Genomic DNA, 19,366 nt, shown 5'->3' on the forward strand with positions numbered 1-19,366 from the left:
GCACGCACGCACGCACGCACGCACGCACACACGCACACACACACACACACACACACACACACACACACACACACACACACGTGTGTGTGTTGTTGAAACCCTGATTCTGATTGGTGGATGAGGTTAACCTCGGCGGTATCTCATGGGTCTGTCCTGTCCTGTCTCATGTGTCTGTCCTGTCTCATGTGTCTGTCCTGTCCTGTCTCATGTGTCTGTCCTGTCTCATGTGTCTGTCCTGTCCTGTCTCATGTGTCTGTCCTGTCTCATGTGTCTGTCCTGTCTCATGTGTCTGTCCTGTCTCATGTGTCTGTCCTGTCTCATGGGTCTGTCCTGTCCTGTCTCATGTGTCTGTCCTGTCTCATGTGTCTGTCCTGTCCTGTCTCATGTGTCTGTCCTGTCTCATGTGTCTGTCCTGTCTCATGTGTCTGTCCTGTCTCATGTGTCTGTCCTGTCTCATGGGTCTGTCCTGTCTCATGGGTCTGTCCTGTCTCATGGTCTGTCCTGTCCTGTCTCATGTGTCTGTCCTGTCCTGTCTCATGTGGTCTGTCCTGTCCTGTCTCATGTGTCTGTCCTGTCTCATGTGTCTGTCCTGTCCTGTCTCATGTGTCTGTCCTGTCTCATGTGTCTGTCCTGTCTCATGGGTCTGTCCTGTCTCATGTGTCTGTCCTGTCCTGTCTCATGGGTCTGTCCTGTCCCATGGGTCTGTGCTGCTGCCAGGGGGTGCTCCAGAGACCCCCGCGGACCACCCGCCCAGACCCAGCCATGTCCTGGTCAGCCTGGCCAAGATCCCGCTGCTCCTCTTCCTCCTGTACGCCTTCGTCTGCTCTCTGGACCTCCTGAGCTCCGCCTTCCAGCTCCTCGGAGGTAAGGACCTTTGCCCCCCCCCGCCCTGCTGGAGGTAAGGACCTTTGCCCCCCCCACCCCCCTGCCGGAGGTAAGGACCAGGCCTTTGCCCCCCCCCCCCCCAGAGGTAAGGACCAGGCCTTTGCCCCCCCCCCCCCCCAGAGGTAAGGACCAGGCCTTTGCCCCCCCCCCCCCCCCCCCAGAGGTAAGGACCAGGCCTTTGGCCCCCCCCCCCCCCCCCCAGAGGTAAGGACCAGGCCTCTGCTCCCCCCCTCCCCCCCCAGGCGGGTTGATGCGTGATGACCCGGGCCCGGGGCTGCAGTGAGTCCACGGTGCTGAAGCCCCCCCCCCACTAAAGGGCCCCCGTTCCTCTGGGAGCCTGAGTCAGCCCAGCGCGGGTAGACTCAGAGGAGGACTTATGGATGTTTTGCGTTCTTGTATGTGTGTGTGTGTGTGTGTGTGTGTGTGTGTGTGTGTGTGTGTGTGTGTGTGTGTGTGTGTGTGTGATTTTGTATGTGTGTGTGTGTGTGTGTGCGTGCGTGTGTGTGTGTGTCTGTGTGTTTGTGTGTGTGCGGATGGGTTCATGTATATGTGTGTGTGCGTGCGTGTGTTTGTGTGCGTGCGTGTGTGTGCGTGCGTGCGTGCGCGTGCGTGTGTGCGTGCGTGCGTGTGAGAGCAGGTAAGGTGGTGGGGGGTATCTTCCAGGACAGCCAGGTCCTGTCCAACCCGGTGGCCGGCCTGGTGGTGGGCATCCTGGTGACGGTGCTGGGTCCAGAGCTCCTCCACCTCCTCCTCCATCATTGTCAGCCTGGTGGCCTCTGGAAGTACGTGGACACGCTCCCTGTCCGTCTGACCGTCTGTCTGTCTGACTGACTGTCTCTCTATCTACTGTCGGTTTGTCTGTGTGTCTGTTGGCTAGTCTATCTGTTGTGTATGTTGAGTCTGAGGGCCCTATTGTAAAGGTCTGAAACGCACGTGAGAAGCGCCAAGCGCAAGTAGCTCTGTGGGCGGTTCTACGGCGATGTCGCTATTTTACTGGCGCAACTCTTGCGCCCGGCTAAACCTAAAAAGGGTTGGTCTGAAGTAGCCTAATTACCCGTAGGTGTGGTTTGGGCGTAACGTGCAATAAACCAATGAGAGGGCCAGCTCCCATCCCCTTTAAGAGCTATGAGCGCATTTGAATCTGACGAGTTGATATTTTGACAGCGCGTTTGCAGTCTCCGATGAGACAGATGCATGACCACATGGATTTAAACTTCAAATGGCTTAGTTTATGCCCAAATAATATGACCTAATTCACACATGGAATAGCGTTTTCTTCCACAACTTCAGAAACACTGAGTCCTCAAATAAATTTCGGCAAAGAAAACTTAACACACATATGATATGCGGTAACTGTGGTTCTATTTAATGATATACGCAATGCATTAACAAAAATAGCTTCTTACCAGTATTGTATGCATTATCGTTATAGACTAGTGTTCCTAATATGCATGTGTCCCCCCGTTAATATACATTGCATGGACTGTATTATGCGTTTCGTGTTTAGTTTGAGTGTGTTTAAACAGATGGACGCACACACGTGCGCCCGCTTTCATTAATTATTTTACACATACACACACGCGTGCCTGCATTCATTCATTCTTTTTAACACTCACTCGTGGTAAAACATTGTTTTCTCACGATCAAATACTCATCAACCCTAAAAGTTATGGGCTTGTACACGATGTCTGTGTCAAGAAATGATCTGTTTGCTATACAGTGTTTGCAGATGCATTGATTTAAAAGTACAACTTATTACCGCTGTATCAGCTGTTCTTTCCCAAATAATTTACCAAGAATGTGCGGCTAGGTAGATGAGAGAAGCAAAGTGTATGCGCGAGGTGCACAAGCAACATTATGCATGCGCCCTTAAAATAGCATCTGAACAACACTGACTTTAAACCAGGTATTTTCTGGTTTGTGGCGCAATTGTTTTCTGAAACTGCAAATAGCACCAGGGAACGTTTGCGCCAGAACACGCCTCCTCCTTTCGCCGAACCGCCCCTTGGGGCGCAAGATCACTCCCTAATTTACAGGCGCGTGGCGTTGGAGGGAAAAGAACGCTCGGCGCCAGTTGCAAACTAGCACGACACATGTTGCATCCATTCAGTGTAGAATGGATGCAAGATAGGGCTCTGAGTGTGTATGTTGTGTTTCTGTGTGCTTGTGTGTGTCTAGACATGTTTGGGTTGTGTTTACCATTGTGTGTCGGTGTGTGCATACGTGCTGATGCATTTGTCTGTGTGTATGTTTGTGTTTTTGTTTGTCTGTGTGTATGTGTGTGTCTGTTTACCGGTCTATCTGTTGTTGAGTGAGTCTGGGTGTGTAGGTTTTGTTTCTGTGTGTTTGTGTCCGTGGGTTGTGTTTACCTTTCTGTGTGCATGTGTGGGCATATGTGCTCCTGTGTTTGGGTGTGTGCGTGTGTGTGTTTACCTGCAGCTGTTTCTCTCTTGTTTGTATGCAAGGACAGAAGCACCAGATAGAAATAGATGGCATATAAACATGGATGCCTAGCAGCCAGAGGCTGGTTGGAGGTTAAAGGTTCAGAGGGTCAATGGATCCACCGACCTCATGCATTCCCATCAGCACTGCTCCTCGCTCTGGATCAGGGCGGGGTTACCCTTCCTGAGCTGCGGGGTTCTGACCTGTCTGCTGAACAGGGGTCCCTCCTCGCCTCGCAGTCAGTGGCCATTATGGCTGAGATGGTTGACTGGATGCATCCCCCCCGCCGCCGTCTTCACAGCAGGACGGGGGCGTCGTAGGGGATTGTGGGTAATTACACCTCTGCCATCCTCTGCTGACGACTCAGGCGTCTGCATGCGTCCAAAACACTGTGGGGAGAAGATAAAAGGACTAAAGAAAGTGTTTGTGTGGGTGTGAGCGTGTGTGTGTGTGTTTGTGTGTGTGTTTGTGTGTATGTGTCTGTTTGTGTGTGGGGATGGATCCATCTCCCAGGTTATTGTCTTCCTAGACTACTGGTGGGGTTGGGGCGCGGGGGGGGGAGGAGGCTAAGCTGCATCCACTTAAACTTTTAATTGCTGTCATCTCTCATTTCCATAAAAGAATCTGATGCCTTTCGAAATGTGAGGGGTCGCGTTCTATTGTCACGTGCGTCGCAAATCCCCGTTCTCAGTGCGGGCCGACCTTTGCCAAAGCTCACTGGCAATTAAATAATAATTCAAAGGACTGTGTGTGTGTCTGTGTGCCTGTGTGTGTGTGTCTTTGTGTGTGTGAGTGCGAGTGTAAGCAGGTGCGCACATGTGGTTGTGCATTTCTAATCCTACTGTCATAGCCTAGAGCAGGGGTTTTCAAAGTGTGAGAGAGTGAGCCCCCACTCAGAGAAAAAAAATCAGCTGAGCCCCCCCCCCCAATTTTTTTTTCTAAATACCTGTGTTTTGAAAGCTATTTTAATTATTTTACACATTTCAAACATATTTCTGAAACATTACAACAACATTTTGCGTTTTTAAACAACACAATTTAACAACTTTATCTAAGCATGTTTTAGCTTAACCTTTTTTAAATACATTTGAACATCTTAATCTGTGTAAACTGCCAGTTTACAGATTTATTCAGGGTCCCCGACTCTGAATTTTCTGAGTCGAATCAGATCTGCCTTTTCAGTCCAGAGATTCGACTATTCGGTGGGGTTTGTTTACCGGCGTTGCTATGGTGACCTAAATTATTATAAGCAACTGAAAACGACGCCGGTTTGAAACTAAAACTGTGATTCTGAAAAAAGTATAAATGCTATCGAAATTCCGTTTAGATAGTATTGAAGATACAAGTGTGTAGATTTGTTTAATGGTTTGAACGATGGTAAACGGTTGAAAAAGGAATGAGTTACGATGTCTAGAAGTAGGTGTATTAGAATGGGCTGACGTCTTCAATGAAAACAGCTGAAAACGAAGCGGTATGAAACTAAAACTGTGATTCTGAAGACATGTTAAATGATATCGAAATTCTGTTTAGATATTATTGAAGATGCAAGTGTGTAGATTTGTTAAATGGTTTGCACGAAGATAAACGGTTGAAAATTGATTTAGTTATGTATGTTACTTCTACAGTTGAGGTACGACTGATGATTTGAATCATCGTCTTTCAGGGTTTTCTTCGGGTTTATTTTTTTCTCACGTCGCGCCCCCCCTGAAGAACTCTGGCGCCCCCCAGGGGGGGCGCGCCCCACAGTTTGAAAACCACTGGCCTAGAGCTATCATTTTGCTGTAGCTGCTCACTGGGGGTACACACACACACACACACACACACACACACACACACACACACACACACACACACGCATGCACATGTGCACACACACATAGTCACAAACATGCACACACACACAAACACACACACACACACACACACACACACACACACACACACACACACACACACACACACACACACACACACACACACACACACACACACACACAAACACACACATATTTGTCATTTACTTTGTTCCGTACAGCGTTGTCACTCACATATTTTCCATATTTTACGGCATTGTTGTAATGACATCGTGGGTCTCTCCTCTCCAGTGCTGTAATGACATCGTGGGTCTCTCCTCTCCAGTGCTGTAATGACATCGTGGGTCTCTCCTCTCCAGTGCTGTAATGACATCGTGGGTCACTCCTCTCCCAGGCTCCTAATGACATCGTGGGTCTCTCCCCTCCAGTGCTGTAATGACATCATGGGTCTCTCCTCTCCAGTGCTGTAATGACATCGTGGGTCTCTCCCCTCCAGTGCTGTAATGACATCATGGGTCTCTCCTCTCCAGTGCTGTAATGACATCGTGGGTCTCTCCTCTCCAGTGCTGTAATGACATCGTGGGTCTCTCCTCTCCCAGGCTCCTAATGACATCGTGGGTCTCTCCCCTCCAGTGCTGTAATGACATCGTGGGTCTCTCCTCTCCAGTGCTGTAATGACATCGTGGGTCTCTCCTCTCCAGTGCTGTAATGACATCGTGGGTCTCTCCTCTCCCAGGCTCCTAATGACATCGTGGGTCTCTCCCCTCCAGTGCTGTAATGACATCGTGGGTCTCTCCTCTCCAGTGCTGTAATGACATCATGGGTCTCTCCTCTCCAGTGCTGTAATGACATCGTGGGTCTCTCCTCTCCAGTGCTGTAATGACATTGTGGGTCTCTCCTCTCCAGTGCTGTAATGACATCGTGGGTCTCTCCTCTCCAGTGCTGTAATGACATCGTGGGTCTCTCCTCTCCAGTGCTGTAATGACATCGTGGGTCTCTCCTCTCCAGTGCTGTAATGACATCGTGGGTCTCTCCCCTCCAGTGCTGGAAGTGGGTGCGGCGGTCCCCATCGTCATGGGCGCCAACATCGGAACCTCGGTAACCAACACCATCGTAGCCATGATGCAAGCGGCAGAGAGGAGCCAGTTCCAAAGGTATGGAGCGCCTCGAAGTGTTGAGGGGGAGGGATGGGCTGGGAGGGAGGGAGGGAGGGAGGGAGGGAGGGAGGGGAGAGGGGAGGGGAGTGGGAAGCGTCAAAGGAACCGGTGAGTGACGCACGCTACAAAAGAGGAGTGGGGTGGTTTGAAAAAGGGGAAGGGAATGCTGAGACACAGAAAGAGAGTGAGAGAGTGAAAGAGTCTGAAAGCGAGGGGGAGAGGAGGAGGAGGAGGAGGAGGAGGGGGAGGAAGAGGAGGAGGAAGAGGAGGAGGAGGAAGAGGAGGAGGAGGAGGAAGAGGAGGAGGAGGATGGAGGAAGAGGAGGAGGAAGAGGAGGAGGAAGGAGAAGGAGGAAGAGGAGGAGGGGGAGGAGGAGGAGGGGGAGGAGGAAGAGGAGGAGGAAGAGGAGGAGAAAGAGGAGGAGGAGGAGGAAGAGGAGGATAAAGAGGAGGAGGAGGAGGAAGAGGAGAAAGAGGAGGAAGAGGAAGATGAGGAGGAGGGGGTGGATGATGGAGGAGGAGGAAGAGGAGGAGGAGGAGGAGGAGGAGGAAGAGGAGGAGGAGGAGGAGGAGGAAGAGGAGGATGGAGGAAGAGGAGGAGGAAGAGGAGGAGGAGGAGGGGGAGGAGGGGGAGGAGGAGGAGGGAGAGGAGGAGGAGGAAGAGGAAGAGGAGGAGAAGGAGGAAGAGGAGGAGAGAGAGGAGGAGGAGGAGGAGGAAGGAGGAGGAGGAAGAGGAGAAGGAGGAGGAAGAGGAAGAGGAGGAGGAGAAGGAGGAGGAAGAGGAGGAGGAGGAGGAGGAGGAGGAGGAGGAGGAGGAGGAAAAGGGGGGCCTTGCAGCTGCCACTTTGCATTAGTTCTGATTTTACAGCACAATTACTGCCGCGACTCACCATGCTGACAACAACGGCGTCAAATCGTATCCATTCTGTCCCGTGAGCTCATTGATGTGAGACGCATCCATCAGACAGCAGATTGCCTAGTCGGGCTCTGATAAGGCTTTACTGTCGTCCTCATCTGATGTAAATTACCCTGATAACAGACACGCGATGATGCAAGGACTACAACGATGTTATTGCAAGCCCCACAAAGGTGCTGAAGTTCAAGTGCTGGCATTACAGCGAGCAAGCCTCGACCGCCCCTCGCTATCTTCAAGGGCCAGCCAACCCAGAATTGTTTTCTTTTTAAATCATTTTTAGAAAAAATAAATAATAATAATCGTTTTTTTCCATAAAAGTCTTACCAAGTAATTCATTTCTGAAAAAAACAATAAAAAAAAACATAAAAAATCGATATTATAATCTGAGAGTAATCTAGGCCATTTAGTCGCTGTTATTAAAATATGAGGGTCAGTCCGAGTAGGCGGTTGTTGAGTGGGCGCTAAACCATTCAGCTGCCGGGCCCCTGAGGCTCTGCTGGCCCCTGAGGCTCTGCTGGCCCCTGAGGCTCTGCTGGCCCCTGAGGCTCTGCTGGGTCCTGAGGCTCTGCTGGGTCCTGAGGCTCTGCTGGGCCCCTGAGGCTCTGCTGGGTCCAGAGGCTCTGCTGGGTCCAGAGGCTCTGCTGGGTCCAGAGGCTCTGCTGGGTCCAGAGGCTCTGCTGGGTCCAGAGGCTCTGCTGGGTCCAGAGGCTCTGCTGGCCCCTGAGGCTCTGCTGGGCCCCTGAGGCTCTGCTGGCCCCTGAGGCTCTGCTGGGCCCCTGAGGCTCTGCTGGCCCCTGAGGCTCTGCTGCCCCCTGAGGCTCTGCTGGGTCCTGAGGCTCTGCTGGGTCCTGAGACTCTGCTGGGTCCTGAGGCTCTGCTGGGTCCCTGAGGCTCTGCTGGGTCCAGAGGCTCTGCTGGGTCCTGAGGCTCTGCTGGGTCCTGAGGCTCTGCTGGGCCCCTGAGGCTCTGCTGGCCCCTGAGGCTCTGCTGGGTCCTGAGGCTCTGCTGGGCCCCTGAGGCTCTGCTGGGTCCAGAGGCTCTGCTGGGTCCAGAGGCTCTGCTGGGTCCAGAGGCTCTGCTGGGTCCAGAGGCTCTGCTGGGTCCAGAGGCTCTGCTGGGTCCAGAGGCTCTGCCGGGGCCCCTGAGGCGCTGCTGGCCCCTGAGCAGCTGCGCCCAATCTGAAGGCACAGCTCACATTGCCTCACCTTGGCTCAGGGCCCCCCGCCCCCTGGTTTGGGGGTCTCCACTCTGCTCCCTTCAACACGGCCCTCTGCCCCCCAGGGCGTTCGCCGGCGCCACGGTCCACGACTGCTTCAACTGGCTGTCGGTGCTGGTGCTGCTGCCCCTGGAGGTGCTGACGGGCGCCACGGCACGGCTGTCCCTCCTGCTGGTCTCCAGCTTCCACCTCCAGAGTGGGAAGGACGCCCCCGAGCTGCTGAAGGTCCTCACCCAGCCAGTCACCGAGCTCATTATACAGGTACCAGACTGGTCCTCAGCCAGTCACCATCATACAGGTACCAGACTGGTCCTCAGCCAGTCACCGAGCTCATCATACAGGTACAAGACTGGTCCTCAGCCAGTCACCATCATACAGGTACCAGACTGGTCCTCAGCCAGTCACCATCATACAGGTACCAGACTGGTCCTCAGCCAGTCACCATCATACAGGTACCAGACTGGCCCCCAGCCAGTCACCATCATACAGATACCAGACTGGTCCTCAGCCAGTCACCATCATACAGGTACCAGACTGGCCCCCAGCCAGTCACTGGGCTCATCATCTTTAACCGCTGGTTAAAGTAGGGGTACTGCTGGTTAAAGTAGGGGTACTGCTGGTTAAAGTAGGGGTACTGCTGGTTAAAGTAGGGTACCGCTGGTTAAAGCAGGGTACCGCTGGTTAAAGCAGGGTTAAAGCAGGAGTATTTTTTGTGATAATTATGGAAATTCTCTTAACATCCCGACACTACGGAGAAAAAGGCATGATGTATTGTATTTGTGGCGGTGGCAGACCTGTAGAGAGTCGGTAATGAGCCCATAATGAACCCGCTGTGCCTCCCTGGGTCCCTGCGCTCTGCTCCATATAATAAACACATCGATTCCTATTTTCATGGGATTATACACTAATTGAAACGTACTTATGAACATGACATTCAATTCCTGCCAAGAGCGTTCCGGTAGACGCCACCAATTTCTACACACTCGAGCTTTAATGGTTTTACATTCAGTGGGATTTAAATAGTATAATTAGGTAGTACACTATTATAATGGAGCCTTTTAAAAAAAAATAGGCCTTTTAAAACGTTAATAGGAGCATGCCGTAGGGTTGGTAAAAAGAATGGTGACGGTTTTCCAGTGCAGAATTCCCTATTGCCTCAGAATGGCAGAGCGTATTCGTCAGTCGGGATCAGAACCAGGCGTCTCTTCGCTCTGAGTACCCTGGTGTTGGGGGGCTGAAGCCTACATATGGCGGCCTAATGAGACTCAACCTATCCCGTCTCTGTGCCCCAGCTTGACAAAGCTGTCATCACAGGACTGGCCATGCGGGAGGAAAGCCTGAGGAACCACAGCCTGGTGAGAAGGCTGTGCCCCGCGCCTGATGTCGCGGTAAGACGCCCGTCCAACCATGTTCCCGTGGTCACGGTCATACTCAGGACAGCTCGGTCCTAAGGGGAACGGAGCTGGATGACTGAATGATGGATGATTCACAAACACACATTCTCTTAGCATTCATGGGTTATTCAGGAAATGGCTTGTTTCTTTTACTCCTTCGTTCTTTCTTTCTGTCGTTCTTTCTTTAATTCGTTCATTCGTTTGTTGGTTTGTCTGTTTGTTTGTCCGTCTGATCGTCTGTTCCTCCTTTGGTTCTCCCTCTCGTTCCCAGTCTGTTGGGGTCGCTGGCTCATTGGTCAACTGTAGCTCTGGCCTGCCTTGTCTTGGGGGGGTCCTCACGAACCTGACGGTGGAAGTTACTCTACAGAGATGTAAGCCCCAGTTTCAATACATGCGGTTAGAAAATGTGAAAAAATAAATGTTTGCTTTGTTGTATTTCTTTCTTTTCATTTTGAAGATAATTTCATTAAATTACCCCCCGCTGACGGTAGAGAGATGTGCGAGGAATAAATTTCGTTCATGTTCGAACTATGCAAAATAAAACATTGTAATCTCCCTTCTCTCATGAGTGTGTGTGTGTGTGTGTGTGTGTGTGTGTGTGTGTGTGTGTGTGTGTGTGTGTGTGTGTGTGTGTGTGTGTGTGTGTGTGTGTGCGTGGGTGTCTGTGTGTGCCTGTGTGTGTGTGTGTGTGTGTGCGTGAGTGTGCACGTGTGAAGGTGTGCGTGTGCGTTTGTGTGTGTCTGTGGACCACATGTGTGCTGATGATGTAACCGAGGCCCTGGCCTGCTTCCAGGCGGGCACCTGTTTGCGTCCACCCAGCTGTCGGACCTGGCGGTGGGGCTGATCCTGCTGGCGGCCTCCCTGGCCGGGCTGTGTGGCTGCCTGCTGCTGCTGGTTAAGCTGCTCAACTCTCTGCTAGAGGGCCAAGTGGCCAAGGTCATCCAGAAGGTCATCAACACCGGTGGGCTGATATAATGTTGGACGTCCCAAAACAAACCCATTGAGTGATTGTGTTCTGCAGGGGGGGGGCGTTTGAGGTTTGCCCGGGGTGCTTGGAACATTTCCCAAACTGTCTCTTAATTATTTGTATTTAATAACATCCCTGTCCTTAATCTGACCCTGGAGGGTTTTCCCTCTCTACCCGTCCGTCCGTAGATCTGCCCTACCCGTTCGGCTGGCTGGGGGGATATTTGGCCATGGTGGTCGGGGCTGGGATGACCTTCCTGGTTCAGAGCAGCTCAGTCTTCACCTCCGCCTTGACCCCTCTGATCGGTGAGTTGACCTGTTAGTAACCTAACATCTCAGTGGAACGTTTGACAGTGAAGAAGATGTGCGTCAACGCAGGACTAAGAAAGGGACCAGCCAGCGTGGGTTGTTGTCATGCAGCTTAAACGGACGAGGCAGACATGATGAAACCCGTCTGCAATATGACGTCTCCTGACGTACTAACTCTACATTTATGTTCTGGACCCGGGGAGAAACACTGACACACAAAGGTCTAAGAAGACGCTATTGTTCTCGCTGGTTTCCCTTTCATTGTCCATTATACTATTGAAATGTCCCTAAGATGTATCAACCATATTGTTTCACTTCTTATGACAAATTTACTTATTGTAAGTCGCTTTGGAAAAAAGCGTCTGCTTTACTGCCCAAAAAGTAAATAAAAAATGTTAACAACACCGAATACAGACAAACACATCTAAAGCATTCACGCTGTCCATCACAAACTGTGGACCCATGTGTCAAACCGATGGCTAATTCATTCATTAGTTATGGTCACTGGGGTCAAAGAAGGTACATTGCCTCTCGCAGCACAGAACAACACAGAGAAGAATTTCAACGACATAAGGCCTGGGAGATGTATCCACGTTGAGGAGATCTCCTTTGGTTTGTGTCATCTCTCAGCAGACTCCCAGTACTCCCAGTACGTTCAGCTCCGAGCCTCCTAGCCACCGACCCACTAGGTTGGATCCAACCTTACTCCTCCGTCTTACACCTCCACACCGGCTCCCCCCACGCCTCCTCTCTGTGAAGAGCTCCCCCCCACCTGATCACACTCCATAACGGTTGCTAAAGGACCGGTGAATAGAAACCCAAAAGCCGTCGAGCCTTCATCTACTAATGTTGGTGAAGTTGTTGAAATCTCATGCTAGTGATGTCCTTCACGTCTCAGTCCTTAGCTTTGCTCCCGTCCTCCACGCTTGGAGAGTTATTAGAGCGCTGCTGTCTCACAGCCTCTGGTTATCCCACTATACGCCGAGTGGGCTTTCCAAGCCTTCGCCGGCTTGTCTATTCTTATCCGTGCATGGCCAGGAGGGGGAGCTAGCGGTGACCTCTGGCTCCATGAAGGTAGGCTTGGATCTACCAAGCTAGTGTTCTGGCGGGAGACACATATAAACACAAGAGACAACGTACTTGAATCAAACGCTGAGGGCAAATGTCAGCTGTAGTCAGCTTTGATGGGGAGACAAGAATCTTTCACGTTTGCTGCTGAGAAGCTTTTGTGGATTTTTCTTTTCTACTGGCGATGGTGTGTCTGTGCATGTGTGTGTGCGTGTATATGCGTGTGTAATCTTTTGTCCTCAAACCAGATAAAGACATTGTTTACATTTTGGAGCTCACAACATTTGATAAAATGTACATTGGGCAGAAGTTGAGTCATTTTGGTTTTCTGGTGTTGAAAACAAAAGACTGGAATTGTAGCATTTTTATGCTAATATTTGTTATGTTCTAGCCTCGAGATTGCGTACATTATTATGTTTGTAAATGCTTTACTGAAAAGAAATTAGGCAATACATTTGACAAATTTCACAAGGGAGTGCTGGCCATGTTTATTCAGCAGGATTCCTATTCACCTCTCAATATAACTTTTTACAGTTTGAAATGTCATTCAACCACATAAATATCTCTGCCTCACCCCATCTCCCTGAGCCGCTCAATGTACTTATGTGAGTGGTCTTCTGTGTGTGCGTGTGTGTATTTGTGTGTGTGTTGGGACAGGGTAGTTAAGGGGCTCTTCGTTGGATCCTAGGGGCGTATGAGAGAGCTGATCCCCTGCCTCGTCATCCATGCCAGTCAGTGAAGACCGGGCTGCCCCCCATTGGCTGTTCTGCTCTCATTCCGTCTGCTTTGGCCCCTGACATTGAGACACTTTTGCCTGTGTCATCTACATTCAGGCCAATAGGGCCTGTTCATCAGAATGGGATTTCTTGTTGCCGATAATCCCCCATATTAGTAATGTAAAATCCTATATCAATTTAAATATATCAAGGTAATAGATATACCTAGGCAAATGAATACCTTGTTTTGAATACGTTTCAAACCCAACACTTGCTCCTGACCTAGTGGCTACCTTCTCCGTGTCCATGGCGATGAGGCGATGCTCTGGGCCCATTCAACCTAAACCGTTTCCTTCCTAATGAACGTTCTGTAGGGGCCAATCAATCGTACAGGATAAAGTATAATCCTCCTGCCAGCCCCCCCGCTGGCCGCACTGGTCATAATGAGGTGGCTAGACTCCCAGAGCTGTCCGCACGTCAAAGCCTTAACAAGCAGCTGCGGCACTCGCTACAAATATAAATCTGTCCCGTACCGAGCGGCGTGCCACGATACCTGGGACAAAACGGGGGTGAAACTCTCCTGCTCATTCAAGCACAAGCTAGCGTAACAGCTTAACTTATCCTTCCACACATGTATCCCTGTTTGAACCTCATAACTCGTCTTAGCAGACTACAGGCCCTTAGCCAGCCCCGAGGAGGGGCGACGTTTTGGCGTTGTGGCGTGGGCCGTTGTGTAACCCCCACCGTACGGCGCGGCCTAATGAAGCTCTAGCAGTCACCGGGGCTGACTCATCTGCATGGGCCGGGGTCGGTCACATAAGGCTGTATGTGAGGTGGTCTTGTTTTATGCAATTAAAGCGATTTGGGCAGCGAGTGTGTACGGTGAGCGGATGGCAGGGTGCTCTGGAGAGCCTCTGTGCGTCTCTGCCAGGCTCGGTGCTATGTGTGTCGGCCTGTGAATACGGTACACGAGTAAGGAGCTTCTACAATGGTTTTCTCCGTTTCATTTCTGTTATCATTAATGAGAGTGTGGGAAATGTACATGGAATAGAACACACTCAACCACAAAGGCAAATAATTTGGCCGCAATCCAAGCCTTTTCTTTTATGTTCCAATGTAAGGAATGTGGTGGCGTTTGATATGTGGGCAAACTTTCTCACTCTGGGAGATTTGCCATATTATTGTCCTATTCAGGTATGCTCGGTTTCTGTGTTATCTACTGCGCAGTCGTGCATTTCTCTACCTGTCTGTGTTTATAAGCTCCTCAGTGGAGTGAGGGATTGTTTTACTTGTGTGTGTAAGAATTGCTCATAATTGCAAGTTTAGTTGCCCATGAAGGGGTGTTGCAAAGAAAACAACAGCCAGCCAAGTATCATGGGCAATTTGGCATATAATTCCTGGGTTGACAGATATATTTTTAGTTTGTTGCTTTCACAGCTTCAGAATGCTACCAGTTGACGACACAGTACATTTTAAAAAGGCTTTTGAAGAACTATTGGACACCATCCTTAGAGGGAAATTCATCGATCTACCTCATCCTTGAAGGAATTGAAACCTATGACCTATGGAAGTTAGGCTACTGATGGACTAATGTACTGCGTGTTAATCAATCCCAGGCACGTTTAAGATAAATACATTTCAGATTTGATTATCCTGGCTGTTGAAACCATCATCCCAAGGGATGGATGAGGTTCAAGCAAATGTTTTGAGGCTATGTTTGGAAATGTCTAGACCATTTCAATCTGTGCATCACAGATGGAAGCGGGGGAATGTGGTCAATACTGCGACAAGCCAAAGCATCATCTCACCAGGCACATGCTGGAGACATCATGGACTCAGTTAAACCGACCAGCAGGAAGACATGAGATTAGGGTGTGGTAGGAGGAAATGGGAATATTAGATAAACCCATTTGCAGGTCCGTTTTTTCCCATTATACAAATGTGGCTGCATAATCTTTCATCAAATATACATTGTGATATGCATTTTGTGGTCACCATACGCATTTTTGGCAGTGAATGTTTAACCACAAACCCTCACCGGCTACACATTTATTCTTTATGGTTGCCTTTTGTGGATGTGTGTCTTTAGCCTTTATCAATAGTTAATAAGCAGTCGTAGATCTGTCTGCTAAGTATTCTCTATGATTTGTAATGAACCCTTGGAAGCAGGCTTTATTGATAAGGTAAAAAGAAATAAATGGAAATGGCTAATAATGTCTAACCGAATACTTCCCAAAGAACACCACGGCACACTGAACAACCCGAGACGCTTCCAGAACTCTCCCCGATCCCTTCCCTGCGCTGGTTGTGTGCCCCCAGGTGTGGGGGTGATCAGTCTGGAGCGGGCCTACCCTCTGACCCTCGGCTCCAACATCGGCACCACCACCACCGCCCTGCTGGCTGCTCTGGCCAGCCCCGGGGACCAGCTGGCCCCTGCCCTTCAGGTAGACCTCCACACCCCACCCTTCAGGTAGACCCCCACACCCCACCCTTCAGGTAGACCTCCACACCCCACCCTTCAGGTAGACCCCCACACCCCACCCTTCAGGTAGACCCCCACACCCCACCCTTCAGGTAGACCTCCACACCCCACCCTTCAGGTAGACCCCCACACCCCACCCTTCAGGTAGACCCCCACACCCCACCCTTCAGGTAGACCTCCACACCCCACCCTTCAGGTAGACCCCCACACCCCACCCTTCATACTGTATCTACCTTCAGGTAGACCCCCACACCCCACCCTTCAGGTAGACCTCCACACCCCACCCTTCAGGTAGACCTCCACACCCCACCCTTCAGGTAGACCCCCACACCCCACCCTTCAGGTAGACCCCCACACCCCACCCTTCAGGTAGACCTCCACCCCCCACCCTTCAGGTAGACCCCCACACCCTTCATACTGTATCTACCAGGCTCAAGGGCACGGGAGAGATTCGTTAAGCAGCCGGGTGCCCTCTTCATATGAATGTGTTTTGTTAAGCAAGAATTCCAGCGGAGAATCAATCGTCCTTGAGGCGTATGAGGCCTGTATCATTAAGTAATGTAGGGGTTGCCTGGGTATTGACTTATTGCAGTACCTGCTTTTGTATTACTCAATGGGTTTGTATGGGAGTCATGTGATACCATATCTTTTATGTATCTATATGTGCATATCTTTTCTAAACTTGAATGAACTGAATCTCACTTCGGCTGTTTAGAATGGGATTTTGAATTCAGAAACATGTTATATCGATATCGTGTGTAAAAGTCTACACATTTTCGTACAGCACTGCAGGCAATGAAAAACATAAAAAACCACGCGTGAGAAGGGCCTTAGAGTTGGACGCTGCTGGCAGGAGAGAGCGAGGGGAGATGGACAGAGGTGCAGCAGAAGGCGACTAGAACCGCCGCTGGCTCATGTCTCCCCGGCGCTCTGAATGTGCCGATCACCTGCGGCCGCTGCACAGCCCAACCTAACAGGAAGGCGAGCTGCTTTCAAAAGCCTGGGAACATTCAGGACGAGGTCGGAAGGAATACTTGGTTTTTCTCTCTGCGCGAAGGAAGTCATTTGGAACCCACAGAAGCCAATTTACATTGCATGTACCACAATCCACAAATACATTTAAAACGACTCCCACGCGGATAATTCACGATCCACAAATACACATTTTGAGGATGTCTTGTAGAATCCGCTCGCTAAAGGCTTTTGATGTGAAGAATTCTTCTCTTGTCCTTAGCATGACATTGACACAATGACAACATGTTGTCAGATTTGTATTTCATCTCAGGGTACAAAACATAAAACAGCCCAGAGGTTTGTCCTTAAAAGTGTTTCACACTTATTTAGAAAATGGACCTTGAAAACAACCACTTTAACGCGTCAAATCACATATTGCACATGCTCCCAATCATATCCTGTCATTATGTGTCTTTATTGATATCCACCTTTATTTTTAATCTCTGTAGGTTTACTTCAAATCGTATTTCTTGAAACTGTGTTAATTTGGCCGAGAAGGAAATCACTATGCCGAAATAATTTTTTGCTTACAAAGATTCCTACAGTTGTCCCTGAAAACGTCATCAATAGTCTTGTTACGAGCTGAGTTTGGGAATACATTTTTTTTAAACTCTCTTGTCGAATAGAGGTCTCTAATTACATTGAAATGTTCCAAAAAGGTTTAGTGCCGGTGGTTGGGGAGTGGAGCTGCTTATATAGAATACTGAGAAAGACTGTGAACTGGATAGAAGCAGTCGATGGAAGCATTAAAGTTAAAATAATGAATGGGAAGCCACTTGAATGGGTAGATTAACTGGCATTGTAAAAATAAACTGTCGTTCTCCGCGATTGAGTTCAGATCCCGATCAACAGAGCGATCACGTCTCGACTCATCTCTGCTCCTCGTGTCGGCGCTCATAACCACAAATAACACAACACAAATGTTTTTTCATTACCTTAAACATCATAAAAGCTTTGAACCATTCAAGGTGACCGCCGCTACGGTTGAAGCCCTGCCACAGCGAGAGGGGCTGCTGTAGGGATATTCAGTTGCTTTGTAGTTTCCCCTAATAGGAAAACTGCAACCTTTACTATACATTTCCATGTCAGTCAAACATTGGCAAGTTATGGGAAAGTAATGGCTGGGTCATGGCCCGCATGCACCAAAGCTGCGGTCCAAAGGTTAATCAAGTGATGAAATGTCTCTAAATGGTTTATGCAGTAACTATGCGGAAACGGTAACACATCAATTACAAACCAGTGATGCAAAAGATTACCGAGCCAGAACGCTCTCCCATGCATTTATATTTGGCCTTAAAGGGGTGATCACATGCCACCAGGTGTGAGTGTTTTAAGCCATTACAAGGCATTTGAAAATTTGCCCTTCCCTGTGCCTGAGTGACATCAGAAGTTGTTGACATCAGGCATGTTCACCTAGATGGGTGCTGGATAGAACTGTCTACCAGCCTACCAAGTGGACTGTAGCAAACGTTGCTTATCTATCCATCATACATCTAGGCCACGACCACTAGTGATGTCACTCAAACACAGGAAACGGCCGATTTTCAAACGTCATGTAACGGCTGAACCCCCTCCCAGCTGGGGGCGGGACACCAGCCCTTTAAAGCAGCGGCTCCCTGTGTCCTGCCGCTCCAGATCGCCCTGTGCCACCTGTTCTTCAACGTCTTGGGCATCCTGCTGTGGTACCCCATCCCGGCCACCAGGCTGCCCATCCGCATGGCCCGCGCGCTGGGCGAGCGCACCGCCAAGTACCGCTGGTTCGCCGTGCTCTACCTGCTGCTGTCCTTCCTGCTGCTGCCCGCCCTGGTGCTGGGCCTGTCGCTGGCCGGCTGGCGCGCCTTGGTGGGCGTGGCCGCCCCCCTGCTGGGCGTGGCCACCTTCGTCACCGCCGTCAACGTGCTGCAGGCGCGCAGCCCTCGCCACCTGCCCGCCGCGCTCCAGAGCTGGGACTTCCTGCCGCCGTGGATGCGCTCCCTCAAGCCGCTGGACCGCTGCGTCGTCAAGGCGACGGCGTGCTGCTCGGCGGGCGCGGAGCGGCGGGGGACGGAAGGCGGGGGAGGGGCGGGAGCTGTGGGTGCCGCGGCCTCCACGACGACGCTGCCTGCCAAGGCTAATATGGCGGGCCGGACGGAGACGAGGGCGGAGTCGGCGTACGACAGCCCGTCGCTGGCCTACCTGGATGAGACGGCGGCGGGGGTCCCCGTGTTCAGGCTGAGGGGATTGGAGCGCTGCCACAGCACGCCGCTGTAGGGGATCAGCCTGCAGCACGCCCCCCCCCTGACTCACATTAAACACCGTCATAAGCCCCGCAGCACAGGGGAGGAGACATCTCGAAACGCATTCTGTAACCATCCTGCAGCAGCCTAGCCTGACGTTCCCAGACCCATTCCCACAGAGGTTTAAGTCTGGAGCGCCTCGGTCTATTTTTGATTTCCAAGGTGCGCCGAAAAAGTGCCTCTAGACGACAACCAATTGGAGCAAAGAAATGAACATTGTGTATAAATGAGGCAATGTTAAAATTCAGCAGGTTCGCATCGGAACTAGATCTTGGTAGTTTTCTGACAGAGCCTTTCAACAAGCTTCTTGCAAGCTCCTTCAGTGCTGTAGAGAGGTTGCATTTGTTTTGTGATGTCTGATCAAAAGGGAGAATGACTTTCAAACCCAGAAGTAACATGACAGAAACGAGATCAAATGTACAAACAAAGCTCTGGTTCTTCAATGATTGAGATATTTTAATATTCATTGTTTAAACACTCCCCACTATTCATAACCATGTACACACATCGAGATTGGATAAAATACAATGAAAAATTAAATCATTTCATTTTAATTCATCATCAGTTAAAACTATACAATTATCTGTTTTCAAAATTGGAAGTGTGTTTTAAAGTTTAGTTTTTCTTGAAATGTACATTTTGAATAAACACTTCAATATTTAATAAAGCTAATCGATTTAACGGCAACCTTACAGCACAGGCAACTAAACAA

General features: G+C 50.2%; 1 protein-coding gene across 1 annotated transcript; it reads left to right on the forward strand.

The window, feature by feature from the left end:
- Positions 1–686: 686 nt before the first annotated feature.
- On the forward strand, positions 687–19,366 carry LOC132465998 (sodium-dependent phosphate transport protein 2A-like; the record flags this gene model as incomplete). The annotated part of the gene is given in 11 exon segments (XM_060062965.1): positions 687–864; positions 1,523–1,611; positions 1,613–1,667; positions 6,184–6,295; positions 8,495–8,690; positions 9,722–9,817; positions 10,095–10,194; positions 10,617–10,784; positions 10,979–11,095; positions 15,202–15,326; positions 18,014–19,366. Coding segments are annotated over 11 exon segments (1,851 nt in total), but the record flags the coding sequence as incomplete, so codon positions are not given.

The sequence above is a fragment of the Gadus macrocephalus genome, chromosome 10, assembly GCF_031168955.1.
Source record: "Gadus macrocephalus chromosome 10, ASM3116895v1".
Lineage (NCBI taxonomy): Eukaryota > Metazoa > Chordata > Actinopteri > Gadiformes > Gadidae > Gadus > Gadus macrocephalus.